Source organism: Sciurus carolinensis, chromosome 6 (genome assembly GCF_902686445.1).
Source record: "Sciurus carolinensis chromosome 6, mSciCar1.2, whole genome shotgun sequence".
In the NCBI taxonomy this organism is placed as follows: Eukaryota; Metazoa; Chordata; class Mammalia; order Rodentia; family Sciuridae; genus Sciurus; species Sciurus carolinensis.
In genome coordinates, this window is record NC_062218.1 from 20200122 (window position 1) to 20227956 (window position 27835).

Here is a 27835-nt window from a genome sequence, read left to right on the forward strand (position 1 = left end):
ATAAAAATTTGTAGCTTGATCAGAATTCCTGTCTTGCTGTCACTCCCTGTGTCTCTTGTCCCTTTCATTTCTTCTCTCTTAGGTTCACTGTTCTGCGTTGATGTCCCGCAGGCCGGGACAGACAAGAGTTATTCCCACTAATCCTTTTATTCTGACATACTTTCCCATTAGCTCCTTTGTTTCTGTTTATTTTCTACAAATCAACTATCACCCTTGGCTTTCTCATCTACTTTGGAAGTAATTTAAGGAAGACCCTAAAGTAATTTAAGGAATACTTGTGACTTTTCCATACATTTCACTGCTCATTATTAGCTACTACCTAACAAAATTTCTCTGCTCAGTAGGTCCATGTGACCTATTCTGCTCTGTCCAGAATATTACATCACATCATGGTAATGTGGGCAACATGGAATTTATGATGTAAAGACATATTTGATAGACTGTAGTTTTCATTAGAAAATAGTTAAAAGGTCTCACTCCCTGAGTAGAATAAGTGTCAGTACTAGGAAGTTAACATTAGCAACCATAGGCTCGGCTGTTTGCTGTAGGCTTCTGATGACTTCCCAGTGGATTCCATCCTGCAAGCAGTGCCTGCAAGGGGCTTGGGCCAAGACAGCAGTGAGCACTAAAGTCCTGGGCTTAGGACCTGAGCTCAGAAACCATTGACTTTACGAATTTTTGAGTGTTCCCTTCTTGCTTTCTGAAGAAATGGGCAAGTTTGTGAAACCTGGGAAGGTGGTGTTGGTCCTAGTTGGAGGCTACTCAGGACACAAAGCTGTCATTATGAAGAACATCGATGATGACACATCAGACCCTCCCTACAGCCATGCTCTGGTGGCTGGAATTGACCACTATCCCTGCAAAGTGACAGCATCCATGAGCAAGAAGAACATTGCCAAAAGGTCAAAGAACAAGTCTTTTGTGAAAGTTTATAACTACAATCATCTCATGCCCACAAGGTACTCAGTGGATATCCCCTTGGACAAAACTGTCATCAACCAGGATGTCTTCACAGACACTGCTCTTAAACCCAAGGCCCATCGGGAGGCCAAGGCTGAGTTTGAAGAGAGGTACAAGACAGGTAAGAACAAATGGCTCTTTCAGATGTTTCAGCTTTTGATGTTTTTTGGTTGTTGCTCCCATCACTAAAAACAAAATTTTGAAGAAAAAATATTAATATTGGCAATAATACGAACCCCACAACTTCCACCTCAGGCCAATACCTATGGACTGAGTTACTGGAATTACATTTCATGTGGTGTGGTGGACTGACAGATCTGGCTCCATGAGAATGTTATAGGCCAGACTCTAAGGGAAATGACTAAACAGACTCCATTTTGCTGTGAGACTCCATGTTATGTAGGAAATAAGTTTCTCCCATGGGAACACCCCACCTCTGTACCCATCATCAGTTACTTAGTGTGACATGTTTAACAATACAAAATGACAATTCCTAAGTAAAGAAAAATTGCTCTCTTTTGATTCCTATTGCTCCTAAACAATGTACATGTGAACAGTGATTGGATAGATGTTAGTAATCATTCTTTAGTTTGTACCTAGGTAAGGGTCATTTTGACCCACTTCTCCGTCTGTTGATGATCTCATGATGTTAATGTGTAATTTCAAATCATAGCAACAGACACTTATGATTGATGTGATTTTTGGTATAAGAACCCCTACAACCCTGTGGTCGGGACTGTTCTCCCAATAGCCATTTTTTGTGGCATTGTGTGAGACACTCCGTCGGTCGGCTTAATAAAGACTCTCAAATTTGGACTTCTCAGTGGTGATTGGTCTGTTCTTAAGTTGTGCCCCATGACAATGCTAAACAGGATTACTTCCACCACCACTCCTCCCTCAGGCAGAAAAATAAGGAGCAAGACCCCACTCTCTTGGAAGCAGGGTGGGAAAGCTAGTCCAGGACTTGGTCTTAGAGTTCAGTGTCAAGTCTTAGGTGGTAAAAAACAGCACAGCACTAGACAGAAAGCAAAGGCTTTCTTACTCAGGTCAGAGCTTGTAGATAGAGGCTAGATCTCGGCATCAGGTAGAAACTAGTGCATTATTAGTCAGACAGATTTGGGTTTTGGCCTGCATTATCAACTGCCCTTAGTGGGAGTGGGGCACACACAACTCCTCCCCAACCCCTTTCAGGTGCCTGTGGGTGTGACACTCAGGAGTGATACAACTTAATGTTAGTCCAGGGACCCAAGGACTGTCTCCACCACCATCTGTCCGCCTTGGGGAGAACAATTATCACCAGATCAGTTCTCACAGATTGAGCTGCAGAATCTCCCTAGCACAATCCAAAGACCAGTGTCCTGGTGGGAAGGACTCAGCTATCCACCTACATCACTATAAGCAGCAGCCTGAACCTTGGTGTAATCCTTGGACTAAATTAGTGAGCTTGACAACAGGCTATTTGAAGATAATCAGAGGAAAAAACAAATGATAACAACAACAACGACAAGGATGAAGAAAGAAGAAAGCTTAAGAGAATTCTGGGACACAATGAATAGAACAAATACAAGATTACTAGTGTAATACAAAACCGATACTCCGCACTTCCAGGTGCAGTCATTTCTCCCCGCCTCCCAACCACTTGTCAATCTGTGCTCCGCCCAGCTCTTACATTACAGGAATTTCCGGCCTACCCTACAGCCATTTTCCTGCTTCCCATCTTACGTCCTAACATGCTAGCTAGCTATTGGTTCACCAGTCAGCTTGCAAGTATTCTCTGCTGCTATTGGCTCCAATATCTGGGAGAAGCGTTCACTGCCATTTTCTCTTTTCCTTTCTTTTCACCCCAGAGCAGATGCACTAGTCATCCACATAATAAAGTCTCTTGCGTGAGGCCTTGTGTCCACCATGGATTTTTCTGGGAGCTATTGTCGGGCCACAACTGAGACGGGTGAGTGGAGCGGCAGTTCAGCGGGAGGGAGCTGGAACTGCCGAGTCCCGAGCCGAGCTGCATTTTCCTTACAACTAGGGCTCAAGGGGGACATGGAAATGCCAAAGAGTAGAAAGTTTATTCAAACCAATAATAACATAAAATTCCCCAAACACAGAGAAAGATTCAAATATTCAGGAACAAGAAAGGTAAAAGTTATCAGTCAGATTTAACTCAATCAAGTCATGTTGTAATCAGGATTTCAAAAAGTGAACGATATGAAGAAAATATGAACATAAGAGAAAGGAATCAACTAACACATAAGGGAGCCTCAATTCCCCTGACAGTTAAGTGTCAACTGAAAAGACTGGCAGGGGTGGCCATGGATTTCCAAAGACTTGAAAGAAAAAGCAAAACAAACTGAAACTAATGAGAATATGTACCCAGCAAAGCTACCCTTTAGAAATAGAGAGACAAAGACACTTATAAACAAAGAAAAACTGAGAGAATATATTTGCAACAACCCTGTACTATACGAAATGCTAAATAGCTGGGCAGAGGCTGAGGCCAGCGGATTAGTAGTTCAAAATCAGCCTCAGCTACATAGCAAGGCCCAAAGCAATTTAGTAAGACCCTGTATCTAAATAAATATGGAGATGTGACTCATGGTTAAGCACCCCTGGGTTCAATTCTTGGTACCACCAAAAAAAAAAAAAAAAAAAAAAGAAAGAAAGAAAGAAATGCTAAATGGACTTCCTCAAACTAAAAGATACATTAATGAGTAGAAAAATCATACAGTATAAAACTCACTGTTAAGACTAGGTATGCCATCATGGGATACACGTGTAATCCCAGCTGCTTGAGAGGCGGAGACGGGAGGATCACAAGTTCGAGGCCAGTCTCAGCAACTTAGTGGTGTCCTATGCAAATCAGTGAAATCTGTTCTCAAAATAAACATTAAAAAGAGCTGGGGATGTGATTTACTGGTTGAGTGCCCCTGGGTTCAATTCCTGGTACCAAAAATAAAACTTATGCAAATTCAAAATGTTTCAATACTATAAACATGGTATGTAACACACCTGTTTCTTTAGTATGAAGACTAAAAACAAACCAATCAAAAATAACAACATTAATATTTCAAGATAAGACAAAAGATGTAAAACTGGACATCAAAAATTTTAAATGGGGGAGTAATAGAGGTCAAGTGTATAGGTTTTACTGGTATGTTTTCTCTCATTTTTGCTTTTTTAAGATCTTTATGATCCTGTTGTATTATCATGTCAAAAGTAATAGGAATTGATCTCTATAAACTCCTCTCTTAGCACTGCTTTTGACATATCATCCCATTTACTGGGGAAATTCCTCACACAGAAGAATGAAACTAGACCCTTATATCTCCACAGTTAAAAAATTACATCAAAATAGATTACATTTAGCTATAAGCTATGAAACTGCTAAAGAAACACATAGAGGAAACACTTCAGGGTAGAGGAACAGACAAGGATTTTTTCAGAGCAGGCAAGAACAAAAATTGACCAGTGGAATTACATTAAACTTAAAAGCTACTTCATCGCAAGGAAAACATTTATCAGAGTGAAGAAATGACTTAGAGAATGGGAGAAATACTTATTAAAAATATCTATCTGACAAGGGATCAATACCCAGGATGTATAAAGTATATTAAAACAATCTAAAGTTAAAAATCAAATAAACCAGCAGGTTGTGGTGGCTTACACCTATAATCCCAGCAGCTCAGGAGGCTGAGGTAGGACGATTGTGAGTTCAGAGCCAACCTCAGCAACTAAGCAAGGGCCTAAGCAACTCAGTGATACCATTTCAAATAAAATACAAAAATGGACTGGGGATGTGGCCCAGTGGTTGAGTAACCCTGGGTTCAATCCTTGGTACCAAAAAAACAAAAAGAAAAACAAAAATCCTCAAATGAAACAGTTAAAAAACAGGTGAGAAACCAAAATAGATACTCCTCAAAAGAAAGCATGCAAATGACCAACAGGTATATTGACATTTGTTCATAATGATTAATGATGTTCAACATCATTAATCATTTATGAAATGAAAATTGAAATCACAATGAGACATCACCTCACTCCAGTAAGAATGGTTACTATCAACAAAGTAAAGATAGTAAGCATTGGCAAGGAGAAATGCCCATATTTTGGGGAATGTACATGACTACACACATTAGGGAGAACAGGAGATTCTTCAAAAAATTAAAAATATGAATAGCATGTTATCCAGTCCCCCCACTTCTAGGTATATGTCCAAAGGTAATGAAATCAGGCTGGCAAAGAGCCATGTGCCTCCACCAGTTATGACAGCACTATTTATAATAGGTAAGAAACAGGAACAGCCTCAGTGTCCATTGGCTGATGAAAGGATGAGAAAAATTTGGTGCATTTCAGCCATGAAATAGAAGGAATACTTATCAAAATGAGTTTCGCTACAATATACATAATAGCCACATATTACTTACAGTTTTACAGCATGCCTGTCCTTGCTGGGACTCCTGAGTGGACCTGCTCATGGATGGAAGAAGGTTAAAAAAGAATCACTATGACCACAGCACCTAAAAGAGTGTGAAAACCACTTCCTGTCTCACAGTTTTAAGACTTTCCTGAAAGGTGAGAAGATATAATTTCTGTTTTTTTTCTGTCCTATGCTGTATCATCAGTGTTTAAATTCCTTAACAAAAAGATGCATTTTCTGTTACTTGAATCTGAAACCTCTCAAATGATCCAACATTAAAATTTTTCACTTAACGTTTTCTCAGATTTTTTGAAATATTTATTAAGTACTGCAAAACATGAAAAACATGAAAAGGCAGTAAGCTAACATTAATAAGAGAGTAGAACATGTGATCAAAACACATGCAGCTTATAAAAAGGAGAAAATCTGTTTATCTAACAAATTCAAATCATGTCCATTAATAGGAACCTTCAATTCTGCGCCAACTATATATTAACCTGTACTTTTGTCATGAAGCAATTTATTTTTAGAATAGATGTTTGGTGTTAAGGGATGGTTTAGAAATAAATTATTAAAATTTATTGGTCAGATATGCATTTAAACATGCTTTATTAAAAAGATCACATTATTTCATTGGGCATTCATCAAAATCTATGGTATACCCAGAATTTTTTAAAGTATAATTTTAGTTAAAACTACACTATAAATCTCATAGTATATTATAAATATAGTTTTAATCTGGAACTACTAGGTCAATTTACATCTCACCAAAATGTAGAAATCTTGTATTTGATATTGTTTTTGTGTCATAATTTTATGCATTTTGAAACTGCTGTATTGCATGGTCAAACTAAAAATTCCCAGCAATTCGCAGCAATGAAACAGATCCTTAATTGGAAAAAAAGTGAAAAAAAAAGAAAGCAAAAAGAAAGAAAAAGAAAAAGGAATGCAGTTTTCAAAGGTCTTCCACAGCGTGAAACCAACCCTAACTTTCCTACGTACACATATAAACATCTTAGAGGTCTTTGCCTCTGACAACAGAGTCTTACAGAGGAGGGAGGCAGACTCCTGGCTTGTTTTTTTTTTTTTTTTTGGAATGCTGGGGATTAAACCCAAGGCCTTGTGGCTTGTGAGGCAGGTACTCTACCAACTGAGCCATATCCCCAACTCTCCTAGCATGCTTTTCCATTAAGAATCTGCTTCCTAAATGGACAGGAATCTGGGAAGCTGAATAATCAGCTGAGTCTGAAAGGCTGAGAAACTTACCAGACTTAATGGACAGTTGTACAGCAATAAAAGGAGGACATAACTTGAGGCCAATGTGTGAAGAGAATCTGGGGTTACACATTAAAATTTTGGTTGGAAGCCCAAAGGGATATATTTTATACTTAATAAACAGAAAATCAGCCAGGTCTTACAAGAACTGAAGTCATCTTCAAACAAAGTCAATTTGAGTTTGTATTAAGGACTGCTTCCCACTGTTTAATTGATTCTTGAAGCAAACATGTTTTTAAACATTCAGTTTTAAATTGTCCTGCCATGTATCACACATAATTTCTGGGTCTCATGTAAAAATAATCAGGCATGCAACAAAAAAATAACTGAAAGCAAACCAAAAAGAATTAAAAAAGCAAAAGCGGAAATGTCATAGTAAAACTGCCAAAAACAAAGACAAAGAGGAAAATTATAAAGGCAGCCAGAAAATAAAATTAAAAAGACAGAAAAAAGGCATACTGCCTTCAAAGAAAGACTTCCCAAAAGAAACAATAGAACCAGTAGACAATAGACTGATATCTTTGATGTGCCAACCTAGAATTCAATTCCCTGTGAAAATATCACTCATAAATGAAGACAAAATAATTTTTTAGGAAAACAAAGACTGGGAAAAGTCAACAGTGTAAGGATATCATTAAAAGAAGTCCTGCAAGAAGATTTTCTGTATATAAGGAAAGAAAGGTAGAATGAATCCAACCCTAACTTTCCTGCATACACATATAAACATACCACAGTGAATCTTACCTTCTGCATGTATATAAGGTGATAATTTAAATATATATATATATATATATATATATATATATATATATTTAAGTATTTAGCAGTAAGAGCAGAAGAGGAAAGGGAAGGAAACAGGGAAGGAGGAGGAGAGAGAAAGGGGAAGTACTGGGACTGAATTAGAACAAACTATATCTCATGCCTGTATAATTATGTCAGAATGAATCCTAAGAGTATGTATAACTAAATGAGCTAATAAAAAATAAAAAAGAGTCAAATGACATAACTTTTTGTAAACAAGTCCGTAAAAATTTAAACAACAGATGATGTTGTCTTGGCTAATAACTTGTATCAAAAAGTGTGCATGAGAACAAACTCATCTATACATATAATTCACTAAACATAAGTGACACAGTAATAGGTAAATAATTCCCTGAGCAGAAATTTTTCAAATCATCTTCCCAGATTCTCCACCCTCAAGGAAGGGGTGCATATCTCTCACTCCAAAATTGTGGTTCCTGCTTGTAATAGTGCAATATTGACAGGAGGGAAAAATAATAACTTCACACTGGTGAAATCTGGCCAACTCTACCATAGCCAGGTGATCAAAGTCAATGTCAAAATATGGAACCCGTGCTGATGGTACAGATTGTTGATGTTTTGTGATTAGGATGCATGTTACCATTGTGTTCTTCCTCCCAAGAAGAAATTTTACTAAAATAATTAGAAAAATACCAATAAAAGCTCAGTGGAGGAACATTGAAAATACTTTTTGAAACTATAAAACAATCTTTAAAATATGACAAATCTGATAAAATATTTGCCAACAATGTCTCTTAGGATACATGACTACTGTATTGGGATATCTTAGATAGGATTTTGGAACATGAAGAATATTAGGGAAATATGAATAAAGTATATACTCTAGGTAATTATGAGGTATCAATATTGGTTTATTAATTATAACAAATATACTATGCTCATAAAGGTTAAATTTGGGAAACTGAATCATGTGGAAAATTACTAATCTTCACTGTCATTTTTTCTTTAAACTCTCCTAAAATTTACTTAAAAATAACTGCAGAAAATGAGAACAATATAGGAACTTCCAGAGTCTTCCTTTCAGATTGTTTTAAATAATGTTGCAATTGCAACATCCAAGGATCTTTTTCTCATTCAGCCCTGATAAAACCAGTATCCCTTTGTATCTCTGAACCTCTAAATGAAAGTGACTTTATGTTGTCTCCTGACTACTTGTCTCAGTATCACTTGTTCGATGCTTTAAACTTGTTCATACATATTGAAATTGTCCCTTTCAGGGACAGATAAAGGTTTTATAGAGTTTAAAATCTGTACTATGTGGAGATTTTGTTTTTAGAAAAGGAGTTCACAATTATAAACATCAAATTTGTATAGAAGAAAACGCACCTTTAGAATAAGAGTGAAATTATGTTACTGTGGAATGGAAATTCCTTCTACAATCCCTGTAGACATTTCTCAGACATGCAATGATTCTTCACTGTAAGCAGGTTGCCTCTCTCCATTCAGAACACAATGTTCCCAGCAGCTCCCAGAACTTTCAGAGGCTCCTGCAAATGGGAGCCCTGCAGTTTAAGCTTCATTAGCTTCACATTAAAACTGTCTCTCGTCCCTTCATTTAATTCTCTTCAAAATCCCAGTAGATTGCGGTTGCTCTCTGATGTCAGCAACCCTTACCAATAAGTCTAGGAGGTAGAAATGCAGAAAGTAGGCTAATTGGAGATCTCTTTTGTCTAAAGAATCAATGCTCTAGGGTGTCTTGTGGAATGTGAGAAAGGAGATAGAGGTAGCTAGTAATGACGATAACCAGGTTTGGGGCTTCAAAACTCTTTTGTGCTTAGTGTCATTCAAGTTAATAGGAACTAGCAGAAGAGGCACCAAATTGGAGAAGAAGAGAATTTGAGTTTGGGGCTGTAGAGTTAGATATTTCTACACAGATATTTCTGTGTAGTATATCCATAGATGTATGTAGTAGATATCTGCTTCTTAAATATGAGGAGAGATTTGATCTGGGAATAAAGTCTAAAAATCATCAGGGTAGACAGTATTTAGAATTCTAAAGTGATCACTTGAGGAATCTATAGACTTTAGGAGTAGAAAGGTATTAATGTAAATCTCAGAAAGGGAAAAAAGAGCAGTGTTTGAAAGGACATCTCTCAGAAGCAACTGGAAACTGACTCACTCATTAGAGGGAATCAGCAGCTTTCTATTTAATCAGAAGTGAAAGAAACAAATATTAAAAAACCAGAAGCACCAGAAGTAACAATTCTGTTACGATGGCAATGGACATACATTGAAAGCTTCTATTTGATTATGTGGCAAGACTAACAACAATCTTATGAGCCAAGGAAATTTATCCCACTTTAGGATGGATAAATTGAGTAATAGGAAACCATTTTCTTAAATGGATTTTGTAAATAACTTAGGTTTAAACAAAAATCAAACTGTGTATAAAAACCATATTGACTAGGGGCAGGGGAAGTCCCCTTCAAAATATGAGAAGTAGAAAATAATGGAAACCATAGGTCCATGAGGCTTAAAAGCATTCAAAAATTTTTTTTTCAAAAAGAACAAAGAAAGATCTCTATCTAAACAGTGAAGGAAAGTCATCTTCTCAGTTTATTTTTGTAGTTTTATAATCACACTTTTCATGCCAGAAAAGGCCCTGTTTCTTCTTTCTGTACCTCTTGTTGCCTGTCATACCTGCTGAACAAGGAAAAGAAAATGCCTCCTATTGGTGCTACCTGCTAAGCAGAGATGGCTCAGCCTCACTCTGTACCTTGCCTCTGTGATGGGCAGCGTTCCTTGTAATTCTGACTTCATTGTTAATAAAAACGGCTTCTGCATGGGGTGATAGGTCCCTGGACCTACAGGCTCACCATTTCAACCTTCCAGAAAGTGACAAGCTGGTTGAAAATGCACATGGAGTTTGTCTGGGGGAGGGTTCTGTAAAGAGTGAACTGAGTCTGGTGGAGGGTGGAGCATTTCATGCATGCTTTAAACAAAATTTCCATTAGTCATAACCTGACAATGCGGTGGTTATATAACAAATCTTTAAACCAATAAATGCTTTGAATTTTAGAACAGTTATATGTTTTTGGGAAAATCACAGATAGTACAAAGAATTGACATGACCTTTATACCCTGTTTCCCAATTTTTAACTTCTTGCATTGATATAATTCTTGCAATGTTGGTAGATTATTATTGAGTTCCTGCTTTATTTAGATTTCTATCTAGTACCCTTTCTGTTCCAGGATCCCATCCCAGATGTTGTTATGGGGATCACAGGTTCTGTTTTCGCAGATGTGAAGATTGAATATCCAAGAAATGTTGAGGCAAGCATAGAAAGCAAGTTTTATTTAAAGGATAAAGCAGAGATAGACTTCTCTGCAGAGAAGGGGCCTCAGAGCTGGATAGCCAAAGAAGTGGGGATGTCCTGCCCTTTGATACATTTTAGATTTCCTTTGCTCTTATTCTCTCCTCCCCTGTCTTCCCTCTCTCCTCTCCTTTCCTGTATAAGTGCCTAGTGGGCCAAAGGTGAAGGTGGAGCTGTTCAAGGACTGAATGAAGCTGCCCAGGAATACTGTAAGGAAGGGACTAGGCATTATTCAAAAACTCTTACAACTCCCTGCAAGGAGGAACAATTCCTGGGGCAGGTTACCTTAGCAACATGTTGAAGAGGAGGGGGAAGGGCTTTGGAGATGTTAGCATTTGATTTCTTTTCCTTTCCCATCAGCCCCCATCTTCTCCATCAGGCCCAATAATTTATTATCTACATTGACTGCCTTTTGTCCCCCAGCTTCAATATCATGTTCCATTTCTTGAGCATGTCCCCTTAGACTCCTCCTAACAATGACATCTTTAAGACTTTCTCAGTTTTTTCGTGCCTTTTCCAATTTTGAGGAATTTTGGCCAATTACTTTGTATAATATCTCTGTGTTAGAATTGATCTGAAGTTGTTCTCATGGTTGTCTTGGAGATATGGGTTTTGAGGTAATGATCAGAGAAGTAGAGCATCATTACCACCACCCTTTTAAAGGGACATATTATAAACCTCATTTATGACTACTGATGTTGACCCTGAGCATATGGTGTAGGCATGTAGTACCAGTCAGGTTTCCCCAGGATAAGTTACTCTCTCCTCCCCCCACCACATTTAAGGAATGGGAAGATGTGTCTTCCTCTCCTTGAGAGTGAACTGTTTGCATATATTATATGGAATTCTTCTGCCAGTTCCCACAATATTCCATTTTTCCAAATTGTAAAGCACTGGATAACAGTCAGTTTAATCTGCACAAATAAGAGGATTGTCTAACTTCCCTGGGAACCCAAAACAAAAATGCTCCTGATGAGGTAAGAACAAATAGCAGGCAGTCAGGATAGATGATTGGGACAGGAAGATTGTGGCTAAAAATGCTAATACCTCCAGAGCATTTACCCCTCCTCACAACCCTACCAAAGTCACTTCCAACTCCAGGGAATTGTTCCTCCCAGCAAGGAGTTATTAATGAGCATCCCCTGTTTGGCTCCTCTTCAGCCTTTTGGATCATTCCCACCTTTTGGTCACATAGCCAGGATGTGAGGAAGGGGCATTAGAAGAAAGGAGACCTGAAATTTATAAAAGGGCAAGATACAACCTTTCCCACCGAAACCAGCTCTGGATCTCCTTCTCCCTCCTGAGAAGTCTGTCTCTGTTCTATCCTTTAAATAAAATTTTTTCTCTGTGCTTGCTCCAGTGTTTCTTAGGTGTTTAATCTTCAACATGGGGGTGGAGAAAGGTGGCTGGGGGTGAGGGAAAAGGACCCAATTCTGATTTTCAACTCTGGTACCATTGCCTTTTTACCAATCCAGGGGGCCAAGAAAGGTGATGAGAAGTTCTGAGTTCACATGGAAAAAAGCATCACAAGGGTTCCCAGTAAGAAAGTCTCCACCAAACTTCTGAAGAGACTTACAGTAAGGTCTTCCCTCCCTGCATGGGGAGAACTCTGAATTCAGACTCCTAGGTGAAGGGTTATGGAAAATAATATTCCTATAGGACAGCTCCCCAAGAAAATGGAGGGATGGAGTGACTTGGAAGGAGGGAGGAGAAATTGGCCAAACATTAAACCTCCCCCAGAGCATTCTTTTCTGATAACAATGGACTCTGGGGGATAGGGGCAGATACTGAATGCTGGGTCCTAAACCTTGACCTTCCCACATGGCGAATTAGTCCTAAATGACAATGAGCAAGATTTGAGTACTCATCCCTGGGATCCTGACTCATATCTCCCCAGGCAACAATGAGTTTCGGCCTTTTTACAGCTACCCTCCTAAATTAAAATTTTAACCTGCACAACTAGCCCCTGATGGTCAAAACTGCACGTACACAGTTTGGAATGATTACATCATTGTACCCTATACAACCAAAATCCCCTCTGCAACTGACTGCCATTTTCCCATCTGGAAAGTGAACCCCTATGGCGCCCGAGTCTGCAAAGGAATACAGGCCTCTCTGAATCCATTTAGATCTGCCTCCCCTCCTTTTGCACTTACACTAGGTATGCCCCAAAGCATGGCCTGTCATAAAAGGTGTTGGAGCCTGGGGGAGAGTCCTTGTCTGCAGCTCTCTCCAGACATTAGAATACATTTCCTGTGCATCAAGTGTGGTTGGGGAAACTCACTTCCCCCATTTTACCTGGCCAGTAATGCCTTTGCGATTGACTTATGGCTGGGCCTGAACGATCAGCTTACTATTTCTACTTATGTTAGGTTTTGGAGTGTGTCCTAAAAAGAAGAGTTCTGTTTCATTTAAGTAGTTAAATTTAGAGCATAGAAGAATGCACAATTTTTCTCCATTATCATTTCAGAGTCTATGGGATCAGTGCCAATGACATCCAATATATATTTGGGTGAGACTCGTGATGATGATGGAATCTTATTCAGAAGAGTATGATTTTAAAAGCCTGTCTATATTCACCACTCCCAATAGCAGCAACATTTTCAATAATTTTGTGATAAAAGGAAGCTTTAAAATGCATTATTATGAAGAAATTTTCCAAATGAACTTTAAAATCCTCAAATGTGGTGACTGCAACACTGAGGATTTTACCCTCTTTCATCCTTGCTACTCAAGCTGAGAAATTTCCACTCTTCTGAATGCTGAGTGCTTCTCTTCCTCCTTCTCTCTCTGTCTCTCTTCTCTCTTTCCCAAACCAAGCCCCTATATCTTCTATCTTCTGTCAGCCTCCTTTTTATTTTCTATGAGGTATTTATAATTTGTATGTAAAATTCATCACACTTTCACTCTAGTCTCTATTTTGAAGATTTAAAACATGTTTCTTTTATTTTTTCAAAACAAAAATAATTAAATAATCTATCAATCTCTATGTATTCATCTGTGATAGGGTAGCTGGCACAAATATCCACGAGACACATCTCTGAGTTCAAGCCAAGGTTTCTTGAGAGAGAAAGTCTGCCAGGTTGCCCTTCTGCAAAGTGCAGCAGCCTACTGGAAAAAAACTTCTTAACTATATGGTCTTGTACAAAGGAGTAGTTAAAAATAACCTGTCAGGTCCTCTGATTGTTACTTGCTGTCTTTGTTCTTGTTTAGGTTATTAGACCTTTGAGGGTGGGCCTTCTGAGAAGGTCATGCCTGGTGGGCAGTTGCTGATTTTCAAAATGGAGTTAAGTTGGCCTAAGGATTTAACATTCTGGCCCTTTTCTTATTGATAAGGGGCATTGTACATTCTGGCTTCTTTGAACTATACAGGGGCATAGAAGGGTTTAGGCTGGAATTTTAGGGAGGGGCTTATATGGGCTCATAAAGAGCTGATTTATAGTCTGATTAGTCAGTGACTTTACTTGATCATGTAAAAAATTTTTTTCAAGCAATTTACCAGACAAGGTCCTGTTAAGAGCAGTATGATGAGTGTAAGGAAAGGGCCCATCGACAGGAGCAGCCAGGGGAGAGTCTGGCCCAAAAGGGTGCAGGGAGATGACTGCTGCTGTTCCCAGTGGCATTTCACGATGCTTTCCCAGAGTTCAGTTATCTTTCCTTGGTGAAATAACAGCATCCCTCTTCTAAAAAAGACGTAAGTGCCTCCCTTCTCTCCCATTAGTAAGTTAGTGGCTCTCCTATTTTGGAGAACTACATTGGCTTCAGAGGTGACCTGGATTTGAAGAGACTCTAGGGAATCTGCCAGCTGCTCAAAGTCCTCATTCAATTCTTGTGAGAGTTTATAGTAAAGATGGGTGGCGTACCTATTCCTGCCACCCCCATACCAGCTGCTCCCAATATGCCTGATCCAATGAGGACTGAGGTGAGGACTTACTCTTCTGCATCTGGAACATTGAAGTGGAGTCCAGGATTGGAAGAAAAGGGCTAGTTCAGCCTCCCTTTCAGAGTATATGGTTCTATCAGGTGTGAGGGGGGCAGGAAGACAGAAGGTAGGAATAGGAGGTGTCAGGCAGTGAAGAATGGAGCTTCCCCAGAGGAAGAAGATGCCTGGTTGACTCTGGAGTGACTAAGTGACATTGTAGGTTGTGTTGTGCAGGGCACTGTTATATAGCATGGTGGGGTAGAGACATAGGGTGGGGAGGGTGCAGCAAAGTAGGAGACATTGTAATAAAGCGGTCCCAAGCAATTACAGGGGGAAGGGGTGAAGAGAGAGGGTAGATTGGAAGTCCGTGGAGAAGGGATAGGGTTTGCTATCAATGATCCATGGATAAGAGGCACAAGAGCCAGCAGTCACAAGTATAGGATGGGTTAGAATTGTTGAGGAGTTGTAAGATTCTGTTGAGAAATGTGAGCAGAGGGGGTCTAGGCGTGGATTTAGTAGTGTTTGTGATGGTTTGAGCTACATTGCTTATTGGCTTATCATCCAATTGGATATAGGCCTTAATAATTTTGATTATTCCTGCTGGATCTCTATCCCACCCATCTACATGAACCCCAGCCTTAAATTGGAGTCCCAAAGGGTTTTGAGGGTCAGGGATGGGATATTGCATGGGGTTACATTGGTTACTCTTACCGTTAGTGGGGGGATGGAGTTTGAGAAAGTAACTTCCTGGAGTAGCTGTGTGAACATGATGGCAAGGCCAACGGGGACAATAAGCCTCATCAGGGCTACCTTTGGAAGCTGGCCTTTGTTTCTGCTTGAAGCATATGTACTTATGTTGGAAAGCATATCCCTATTCCCAACAAGGGAGTAACACACTGTCATGAAATTTTGAGGCATGGTGTTTGCACAGGTATCAAATTGGAGAATGAGAGGAGTGTTGGTGTGCCAGCTCAGCAAGTGGAGTTAAGAAGAGTTGGTGTGCCCTAGTTTTTGTGAACCTGGAATTGCCAATAGCCTAACACTTTGTAGTGAATAGAAGAGAAAAGGAGAATAGAAGTAAGGAAGAGAAATAAGAGATTTCTTTGGAAAGAAGTCAGAGAGGGTGACTTGTAGGTGGAGGGATGAAATCCATGACTGAAATTGGGGTAGAACTCCAGAGAAGAAAATCTCATCCACGTATTGCAAGACAAGACTGAGTGACAGGGAAAGAGAAGAGAGATCCTTAGCAAGCACTTGGTCAAATAAATGGGGATTGTCTCAAAATTCTTGGGGAAAGACTATCCAGGTGAGCTGTTGAGAATGACCAGTATCAGGGTCAGTCCATGTAAAGGTAAAAGATACTTGTGAGTTGGAGCATATGGGGAAAGAGTAAAAGGGATCTTTAAGATCTAAGACTATAAAGTAAGAGGTGTTGTTAGGAACGAAAGACCATAGAGTGCATGGTTTGGAAACCACTGGATGACTTGAAAGGACTACTGTGTTGATGCTGTGGAGGTCTTGTACTAAATGATAAGATCTGTTGGATTTTTTAATGGGAGTGTTTAAAAGAGTGTGAGTAGGGAAGAAGTCCTTTTGAAAGATCTGTTATAATGGGTTGCAACCCTCTGAGATGAGTCAGGGAGTAATGAGTAATGAGGCTGACATGGGAAAAGGAGGGACCCTTCAGGGATATGTGGATGGGCATATGGTGAGAGGTGACAGCTGGATGGGTCAAATCCCAAATTGAGTAGGTAGAAGCAAGAGGAGTGGAGGAAGTAGGTTACTGGGGAACAAAGAAAAAGCAATGTGATGTGCATGGAAGAGAAAACAAAGGATTGGCAAGAAGAGAAGGGAGAGACATCTGTAGCAGCCAGGGTGAGTTGTTCCATTTTGGGACTTATGGAAGTGATACCACCGTTTACCAGTGATGAGTTCTGCTCCTTCTAATGTTGAAGATTGAACACTAGAGAAGCACGCCAAGGCAAGCATATTAAGCAGGTTTTATTTAAAGGTAATAATACAGACTTCTCTCTGCAGAAAGAAGGGGGCCATGGCTGATGTTCTAAAAGTCCCTAGAAGTGAGCGCACCCCTACATCTTTTATAGGTTAAAGTCTCTTTTGTTCTCCAGTTCTCTCCCCCCTTATTTCTCCTTCCTGCCTATGTGACTAGGCCTGGTTTTGCATTAAGTGAGAAACCATGGGCAGGGGGAGGGCCAGGGTGATTCAGGCAGATAAGGGCCCAGGGGGCACCAATTAGCAGCCCCTTGTTTGCAGTCCTTGATAAAGGCAGGTAAATTTGGTAATCAATGGACTCCGGAGATCCTTGACATTCCATTCTTTCAGGGACAGTCTCCAACTTCCAGAGGCAGATGGCTTTATGGTCTCCATTTCCTCGATTTGACCCGATCCCCTATTTCTACACTAACTACCTGTTCTTAATTCTGGCTTCAGAAGGGAAATGAAGTTTGAGGGAGGCTTGAAATTTTCAGAGGAGATCTCCTCCATTAAGGAGTTTTAATTAAAAAGGAATGTACACAGAATCCCCTCAAGGCTGCATAGCAGAGGGTTTGTCATGCGTGGGTTGGAAGTTATTCCCTTTACCCAGACCACAGAGGTTTTCAAAGGCCGTTTGGTCCCCAAAATTTGGGTAAAGTTGAAAAAGTTTCTGCTATATTAATGAGGAAAGAGATTGGTCTGCCTTCAACAGTGGCATTTACCCTGGGCTCCCGGTGGGCAGTGGTCGTTGGGGCAGAGAGCTCTGGTACCTTCAATCTTTGGAAGTCAGCCCTATGAGGTTAGTTAGGAAGAGGGAAGAGGGAAGTTTTGGCTCCTCACCTCGTTGGGAGGAGGGACAATTGGCTCCCCAGTGTCTGTCACTTTTTGCACTTAGGCCAAGGGCTGGGTGTCGGTTGGAGATTAGGGCACCCATGGCCCAGTGTCCTTCCTGTTTGCACTTGAAACGAGGACCAGGAGGTGCCTTGCAGTGCCCTTTGTTGGAAGCCATACCCTTGGGTTTGCCTTGCAGGACCTGTGCCAAAAGTTGAAATTTGGCTTTATCTCTTCTTCTTTTTTTTTTTTTTTTTTTTTTTTTTTTTTTTTTTTTTTATATCTCTTTTTCTCTTTATCTACCTTTTGTTGTTCTTCTCCAAAATTAAAAACGTTAAAGGCAGCATTAAGAATGGTTGATTGGGGGATTGGGGGCCTTCCTCTAACCTCTTAAGATTTTTCTGAATGTCTGGGGCAGACTAGGGGATAAAATGAGTCATTAGGATGATAATGACATCTGGGGATTGTGGGTCAAATTTAGTATAGCCTTGAAGAGCTCTGTGAGATAAGATAGAAATTGGGCTGGATTCTCATTGGGTTCTATGCATCTCATCTGCATGTGCTTGGGCTGTGGCCCAAATCCTGTCTCTCCTCTGGGATAAGGGTAGAAGAGAGAATGATATAGATATCATGCCATGTCACATCACAGAATTGGGTAAGACATTGGAATTCTTTAGTATAGGAATTGGGATCAGTAGAATAGGAACCCAAACATTTCTCAATCTGGGAGAGGTTAGTAAGCCAGAAGGGAACTTGAACACATAAAACGCCTTTGGCTTCAGCTTCCTCCCCCAATGGTAGGAGGAAGGGTGTGGGGGTGGGGCACCAGACAAGGTATGAGAGGAGAGAAAGAACAAGAAGGAGAGGTGGGATTGGGAGATGTGGTGTTGAGATCAAAAGGAGGGGAAAGGGATAAAGGATGGGATTTTCAAAATAGAGTTAGTTTGGCCTAAGGACCTAACATTCTGTCATATACATTAATGTAATACATTTGTTTTTGCCAGACATACTGGCACACACCTATAATCCCAGAGACCCTAGGAGGTTAAGGCAGGAGGATCACAAGTTGGAGGTCAGTCTTAGCAACTATGTGAGGTGCTAAGAAACTTAATGAGACCCTGACTCAAAATAAAAAGGGTTGAGAATGTGGCTTAGTGTTAAGACCGCTCTCTTTTTAATACTCAGTACGTGTGTGGGTGTGTATAATATACATATGCATAAACTATATATATTTATCCATGTTTAATAATAAAATTATACAAAATTTTATATTTTTCCCCATGAGAATTTGTAAATATTGTATTTGTTTTGTTTGCATCTGAGCATTGTTAGATAAAAAGATGTTTTCTTCAAACTTCTTAGGTCAGTAACACAGGTGGGCTGTGAGATTGTGCTGTGGGATGTTTGAGACACATGATTTTACAACAAGGATCCTTGAATCTCAATCTGGAGCAGAGAAATCACAATCTCTGAAGAATGATTTTTGTTTTATACTACTTTAGAGCAGTATTCCCTAAGTTTTTGTGTAGTCTGAAGTGTCAGGTAGTTGTCTTGTCTGGAATTTAAATTTTTTAATATCCTTTCTGTTCTTTCAAAGTTATATTCACAAACTTTTCTTGATTATCCTTTGTGCTTTTCTGCCAGATTCACTAGGTATTCACATAATTTGCTATTACCAGAACTATAAATGCAATTTCCTCAACTATTGTGAAGAGATAATATTTTCAAGCAGATTGCTATTTCCTGGGCTTTCTCAATTTTCATGATATTCTTATTACACTAGGTAGCAAGAATTTCAAGTAGCTTTTCAAGTGTGGTTTCAATTACTTGCCACCTACACAGTTTTGAGTAAATTTCCAATAAACTAGATTTATTGTTAGTTCTTTGCTTTTCATTCATTATCAAATTTAGTTTGATTATATTTATTTTTTTAAGTAAATAAAATAAAGATGGCAGTGACCTTTAGGATTATGGTACCATATTTAGAGATAAAATTATTAAATAAATTTACTGGAATAAAGACAAGGAAGCTGCATTATTTAAGGAAAATATGTTTTTCTTAAATAACCCTAGAATGATCAGGAAAGGATGCAAAATGACAAGAAAACACAACTTGTATTTTTCAATATATGTGTGTTTATGTGCACACAGACATTTTAGTGATTTACACATTTCTCTTAGTGTTTTAGAAGGTTATAACAAAATATCATGACAACAACTAATAGGAAAATATATGCAATCATCTTTTAAAAACTTATTCAGATGTTAAAATATTCAATTCTATAATGTTGACAATAACTTGTATTATGCTTCTATGAATTGAAAAAAATTATGTTATTGGTGGTATTCCTCTTTAGTTAATATAGTAATTTTCTTCTTCTCTTCATTACCAAGGATATAAATGATAGAAAACTGTATTTATTGTTTGAATTCCTAACGGAGTAAGCTAAGACTTATCACCAGGCAGCAGATTGAGACATTGTCTCAGCCTGTTACTCCTCCTCTGCTAGACAGTCTCAGAGAGCCTCAGACCTCAGTGACAAGTCCTTCCCTCCTTAAAGTGCACACTGCTACAGACTCTTCTCATTGCTTCTAACTGAAGGTTTGTCCAACCATGTCACCTGCCTGTTCAAAATCCCCTAGTGACTTCCAGATGCACCCAGCATCAAAACCTGTGGTGCCCTGACATAAAAACCTGTCGAAGCACCTGTGAATGGCTCATCTCTCCAACTCACCCTACATGGCTCCCTGCCTCATTCACAGGATCACAGTCCCACTGATGTCTTTTATCTTTAATTAAAGGAAAACTTTAATTCTCCTTTAGGGCTTCCAACTTTTATCTCCATCATCTTCAAAATGTGCCTTTCCTGGTTCTTGGGCTGCTACCTCCTTATCATTCAGATCTCAGTTTACATGTCTTTTTCACCAAGGAGCCTCCTTAACTACCCTATCGCCACCCTGGCAAAATTCTAATTTTGTTTAACTACCAGGAATTTTCCATTAATTGCCATGGTATAAGGCATGAAACTAAGATGCCAGAGTATGCGCTGCCTTGATATTCTGTGAAACCAAGAGGGCGAATGGCCTCTTTTCACATCCTGCTTCACATTCTGCTCCCAGGGGTAAGGTACAATCATCCAGTATTGCTCCTTGTCAAGGAGACCTGGCACTGTTACTATGGAATCCAGAGTAGAGGATTTTACTTGCCTGCTACTTTGAAGAATTATTAAACAGCTATAGCTTTCCGTGGAACCATGTCATGCCTCATGTGTATAATACAGCAAAGCTAGATTCTTATGGTCCTCACTGGTTTATTCTTCTCTTGAGTGCCACCTGAGCGTTAGGCTACATGGCATGCATTGTCTTCCCTACACTGGTTGAGTCCGTGAGTTAAAAAAAAAAAAAAATACTGCTGTATCAGTCATTTACCCAGTTTGACATCCCCTCAACCATACTGGCAGGAATTCCTCCTGCACTAATGGGGTGAGGCAGAAACAAATGAAACCATACTTTTATTTATTAATTTGTGGGGTATTTACCTACAATCATGTAACCAAACACTTCATCTGTCCTAGACTTTCATGTCTTTTTCCCTTCAATAATATTAAAGCATTACTATAATGCTTTACTTTATAAACATTACTAAGTACTCTGATAAATGAATGATTACTAAGATATCCCTTCCTTCTTCACATCCTTACAAATACTCATATTATAGATGATTACAAACACAGAGACTTTGCTTTACCAAAGGGGAGGAAAAATCTACATGCAGGGCTTGGATGGTGTAGTTTAGTGGTAGAGTGCTTGGCTAGCAAGACTGGGGCCCTGGGTTTGATTGCTAGCAAAGCAAAACAACAACAATAAGAGCAGTATCTGTATCAGTGCTAAACATCCTGAGCAATCTCTGCTGGCAAACCTGTAATAGGAAGATTCTTAGGACATAAGAAAGCACAATAGGTTAATGAATTTCTAAAATGGCCCAAGATGTCCCAACGTAATACCAAGAATGAGTGAATATGCTGGATAATAGTTCCATGATTATGTTATGACAAACGTTGTAGGTGAACTCAAAATAGGTTGATTACACAGGTGGGCCCATTGCTATGACAACACAGAGCCCTTAAGGGAAGAGGATGTCCTGCTGGGAGCAGATGAGAATATCAGAGAGATTTGAAGGGCAGACAGGATTCCAGGAACAACTCCTGGGCTTGAATGTGGAGGGGAAAACAGGTCAAAGAATGTGCATTACCTCTCCAAACCAACAACAATCACTACTGACTTTAGTGGGAAAGGGGGACTTGGCCCTATGAATCATAGAACTTCATTTAGCCAGTTGTTTGAATAAAATTGATAGGATTTTCCTCCAGACTCTCCAAAACTATTATGTCCCGAGTGTCACATTGATTTCAGCCTTGTGAGGCCCTAAGCGGAGGATCAAGTTAAACCTGTTGAGACATCTAACTTATAGACCATCAGGAGCGGTGAAGAGAGGAGAGTTAGGTAGTTTCTCAATGCTGGTTTATTCACTGCACATAATCACACACTTGCTTAATCTAACTCTAGTCCTAACCTAACTCTAGTCTCACACCAACATCCCAGGGCTCACCATGTGACGTGTCTTAAGGTTGGTTTTGCTGGGAGTCGATCTGACCCGGAGGGCGTATGTGGGATTCACCAAAGGAGGAAGCGGAGGCTGGTGGCCTCATTTCCAGCATCTGGTCTGGCTCTTGTCTCTGCTCGTTCAGGGTCTCGGCTCCCTGGCATCCTCAGCTGTCTGATGTCCGATCCAGGCCTCGACTCAGCTCTCTGCCATTGGATCTCCTACTCTGCAGTTGGTCTTCTTATAGTTTTTCTCAGGGTCTGTCGTGGCTCCATAAGATGAATGGAACTGGGGGTGTTAGGTGTGGTTGCTCTAAACTCTCTCCAACTGGTTACACCTCTTTTTTGAGTTCTCTAATTGATTACACCTCATTTTTGGGTTATATCATTGGGTTTTCACACAGTTACATTATATCACAGGTAAAACTGCATTATTCATATAACATTCCATACAGTAAAGTATAGCAAAGCAAATTATATCACTCATAACACAGACTGACAAGATGATAAACATATATTAAGCTACTAAGTACATAAAATTTGTCCTGTAATAATAAAAAAAATATATATATATATAGCCATATCCATGGAGAAAACCACTCTCTAAAGCATGGTCTGCAGGGACTAGTGGCACATGTCTGTATTCCCAGCAGCTGGGGAAGCTGAGGCAGGAGGATCCTGAGTTCAAAGTCAGCCTCAGCAACAGAGAGGTGCTAAGCAACTCAGTGAGATCCTGTCTCTAAATAAAATACAAAATAGGGCTGAGGAGGTGGCTCAGTGGTTGAATGCCCCTGAATTCAGTCCCTAGTTCCCACCTCCGCTCCCCAAAAAAAGGAATGTAAACAGCTTGAAGGTAGTGGATATGAGATGAGGAGACTGCCCTGAGGAGACGGTCAGTGTTTGTCTGGGATGCTAAATACGGAGCATCCAGGTTATTTGGCATAATTTTAGGCCACATCCTCATTGTGGGACCACTAGAATCCAGATAATATTGTCCCTTTCTTAAGAAACCAATAGTCACTTTTGGGAAAAAGAGCAAACCTGGCACTGGAGACTAGCAGAAGAAATTATGCCACTGCTTCACATGAACAATTGGTCACAGTCCCACTTCTCACCACCACAGGCCAAGCATCTGACTCTTCACAGAAAACAAAGGCTAAGCTGAGCAGAATCAAACTCAGGGGTATTTATTAAACCATGACTTAGTCAGGAAGAAACCATCTTAAAAGGGAATCAGTGAGTCCTCCTTCACACTTGGAGAGCCCCAAGATAAAAGGAAACATCAAATGCATGATTGTCTTTGATAAATGATGTCTTTAGAAGTACAGTAGAGAACACCACACACATAAAAATGCAACTAGTTATGAGAAAGATAACTAATTAACCACAGTAAAAGTGTTTATCAGGATCAAAAAAGGAGCTAACTAGCAGTAGCATGTACACTGACAGGCAGAATTTCCTCAGAAACAAGATCAGGAATCAAGAATTTTATGAGCAGAACGATGTTAAAACAACTAAAGTAGCATAAGAGAAACAGCTGAAGACATTCAGGGCAGCAGAAATAGAAGGGAGGGAAAGTCCCCACAGCAAAATTATGATAATTCCAGAGTAAACCGACACTAGAACTTCTCTCCAGCATATGTCTGAAAGTTAGCATGGGTGAAATTAACTGTCGCCAATGCCAATCTCCCAATATACATTATTTCCCTAGAGCTGCAAAATCCCAGTTTCATGAGTTCAAAATTAAGATGAGGATCCTGATAAATCATTGTCACCCCCCAATTAGCCTAGAACAATATCTCTGCCTCTGTATAATTTTTGTATCTATTATTCTTCACATAGTGGATTTTTGGTCCACTGCAGAGTGGATAATGACATCAAGAGCATTCCCTTGTTTCTGAGAGAAGTCTTCCTGCTGAGGCGCAAAGACATCTGTCATGGTCTCTCTTGCAAATTGATGTTTAGCACATGAATGCTGTGTGCATTTGATATGCGACTGCATTTTTAAAAATATTTTTTAGTTGCCAATAGACCTTTATTTTATTTGTTTATATGTGGTGCTGAGAATTCAACCCAGTGCCTCACACATGCCAGGCAAGTGCTCTACCACTGAGCCACAACCCTAGGTTCATACGTAACTGTTTTCTTTTCTTTTTTCTTTTTCTTTTCTTTTCTTTTTTTTTTTTTTTTTTTAATTTTTGACTATGTCCAGAGTGGGAACTTTGAGACAAACATGTATGTTTTTCTTAGTTTCAAAAATTGTATGATAAAATTAAATTCTTCTTATTTAATTGAATCTTAAAGTTTATGCCATATATTCATTAATTCCTTGTTATGCTTGAGTTACAGCTGTAACTGAAGTCAAGAAAGATCAGTATCCTGTTTATCCTTTATACAGTAATGAGCTGAGCATCATCTCATTTAATAAAGATAACTGTAATCTCTGAATAAAAATCAATAGATACAAAAAAATCATTATTTTACTGAAGGTAGGTCTCTCAAAGGGTTATCACAGGACCAACTCTGAAAATATAAAGTAAAATAAAGGAAAGTCAAATTGAAGAGGAATCCATGAGATTATGGAAATAATATTGAACAGACATGGGAAACCAAAGGAGTTAAAAGATGAATGTAAGAAGATTATCATAAACTAATACCCTATAACAATCCCCAAAACAGACAACAAGGTCTTTGCAACCTGGTTTGGCTAATTTTCTCTTTCACTGTAAGATGTAGATATTGATTCTGCTTCAATTTAACTTTTAAAATTTTATACTATGCTTTATAAACAAATAAGTAGACAAGATTAACATGTATTTTAATATTTTCCCCAAGTATTTATAGAAATAAACCAAGTATTCCTTTATTCCAAATATATTAAGTTTTGATTCTTTATAGGAGATATATTTCAAAATAATGGATTTATTCAGTGAGAAAATAGGTGCATATTCCAGGATAATGTGCATGAAAGGAATTCTGCCTTTTCATACACTTCGACTTTCCCCATGTATTTTTGTGTAAGAGGGAACATTGTTTTAAAACAAAGAGGAAAGTATGAGCTAAAGTAAAATTTGAAACCATAAGAACAACTGGGCATAGTTACAGTAACCTGTAGTGTTCCTTTTAGGGAAACTGAGGAAGAAGAATCATGTGTACTCAGGAGTTCAAGGTCAGCCTAGGTGACACAGCCAAGCGCAACTCCAAAAAAATAAAAAATACACAAAAAGGAAAAGATAAGAATATTTATGTTGAGTGTTTGATTAGGATATTGTGTAATAAATTTGATAATTTAAAACATTCTAAAGCTTTTTGAATACATTTCTTTATATTATATGACAGGTTTCCAAGTGAAATGCTAGAACCTGGTAGCAAATATTGACAATAGTCTTAAAGATAAAAATAATGAGCCTGGATATACAAAGAGCTAATAAAAATCAATAAATCCAAGGTTGGGTTAAAAAGGCAATTCACGACAGAAAAAAAGTTTATAGCAATTAAAGTTATTGAAAAAGATGCTCTACATAATCTAAGGTTCCCCTGTTCTTCTCTCACTCCTCATACCCCCAACCCCATTATATATCATTCTCCACTTATCAGGGAAAACATTCGGTCTTTGGATTATTGGGATTGGCTTATTTCACTTAGCATGATATTCTCCAATTCAATCCATTTATTTGCAAATGTCATAATATTATTCTTCTTTATGGCTAAGTAATATTCCATTGTGTATATATACCACAGTTTTTTTTTTTTTTTATCCATTCATCTGTTGAAGGGCATCTAGATTGGTTCCACAATCTAGCTATTGTGAACTGAGCTGCTATAAACATCGTGTACAACCATAGAAACGAAATGATGTACTCCATTGTGTACAATGAATCAAAATGCAGTCTGCAAAATATTTAAAAATAAATAAATAATTTTAAAAGATGCTCTATTCACTTTAATCAGATAGTGTCCATTAAAATAAAATTGAACATTGTTCTATTGGATCAGCAAACATTTGTGTCTCATAACTTCTAAATTTTGATGATGTTTGATGATAGTCATGCTCATGGGCTAGGGATATAGCTCAGTTGGTAGAGTGTTTGCCTTGCATGCACAAGGCCCTTGGTTCAATCCCCAGCACCGCACCAAAAAAAAAAAAAGAAAAAAGAAAAAAAAAAGTTAGATGTACATTAAAGATAAATTCTCAAAAATTCAATATATGTGGACTACATCAGTTTGGGTTATAATTATAAAATCACAGAAAAATAAATGTATATGATTAATGTAAAAGCTGGGTAAAATATAAAAACAATTAATCTGAATATTAAAATAATTTTAAAGAATTAGGTTCATATACACTTAATGATCTAAAATATGTCCATTATTTTCTGCTCAGTTGAATAAGTTTCAGAACCATATGTAGAGCATGATAATATTATTCTAACTCCATTTATGTGCTTACATGTTGTTTTAAGCACATATACATGAATTTTGTCATATATGAAAAATGTCCAGAAGCTTATGTAGTTTATTATTTTCTATGATTTTCTTTGGCCATAAAAATTCTATTGCAATAATGCAGAGACTCGGGTTTTTCTTTAATTATAATTTCATGCATTAAAATAAGTTATAGATTTACTATTTATTGCCTATATTTTCATATAGATATTTTACAATAATTTATAAATTTAAGTGTTGCAACAATTTCTTAAAAAATCAATTAGTAAATATGGTTTATTATACTATTAATTAAAATACTCTAATTTCACATTTATAACTTGAAAAATAAAGATTTTTACTCTGATCGTCAGTTTTGACTTATAAACATGTGAATATTTAGAGATCAGAAGCTATTTCAAGAACAAAGTAAAAATAAAAGGAATAAAAGGTGGATTTAACTGACAAATTTGAAGTCTTGAGACAATATTTTATTTGAAAGCAAATTAAATTTAGGGGTTTCTAACTTCAGGCAATATAACTTAAATATTAACTTTGAAATCTCCTTTGACTTACAGAAAAATATGTAGAAACTTGTTTAGGTCTGATAGTAGTCTATGAACCTCTTAGAAATCAGAGTTAAAATTAGTTAAAAATAACACCTGATTTGTATATTTAATTATTGGATAAAAGAATCCATATTCATGAATGTATAAACATTTTCAACCATATTTCCAATACTTTATATAATGGCATTTGAGAAGAAAAGAGAAATTGAAAGAGGAAGAAAAAAAGAAGTCAGAACTTTGGTCAGATTAGCTTTCACCAGTTCAAAGAATCTATAACTTTTGTAATGTAAGTAAAATAATTAAATTAGTTTGTTTGAAAGACTGACCTTCCAATATTTTAAGGTTGGCTTTGTGTTTATTTAAACTTTCTAAATAACTAAAAATAACTCCTCACAAGATATTTATTTATAAGAAGCAAATTGCTCTGGGACCCCTTCAAATGAAACCAAGCAAACTACACTGCCTACATATAAATATGTATCACCTGGTCTTGATAAAAGTCAACCACGACTTCATAGAGAATGTTTTCCCTTTTTTGAGGGGACAGACCTAATTCCCGCTTCTAGTTAGAATACCTTCCAGCGTATAATTAACTCTTTGAGATTTACTCTAGTTGCTTTCTTTTCCTATCACTGTAAAAAAAAAGTTATTGAATTGATGAATGTACTTATCAGCAAGGAAATACACACAGAAAGTTAAATTTCTT

The 27835-nt window shown here is 38.2% G+C and overlaps 1 protein-coding gene across 1 annotated transcript in view; it reads left to right on the plus strand.

The window, feature by feature from the left end:
- Positions 1-708: 708 nt before the first annotated feature.
- Positions 709-27835, plus strand: part of LOC124986990 (60S ribosomal protein L27-like) — a 152263-nt gene continuing 125136 nt past the window's right edge. The window contains exon 1 of the mRNA XM_047555848.1: positions 709-1121. Within this exon, the coding sequence (XP_047411804.1) occupies positions 709-1121 (413 nt within the window). The remainder of the gene's footprint in view (positions 1122-27835) is intronic.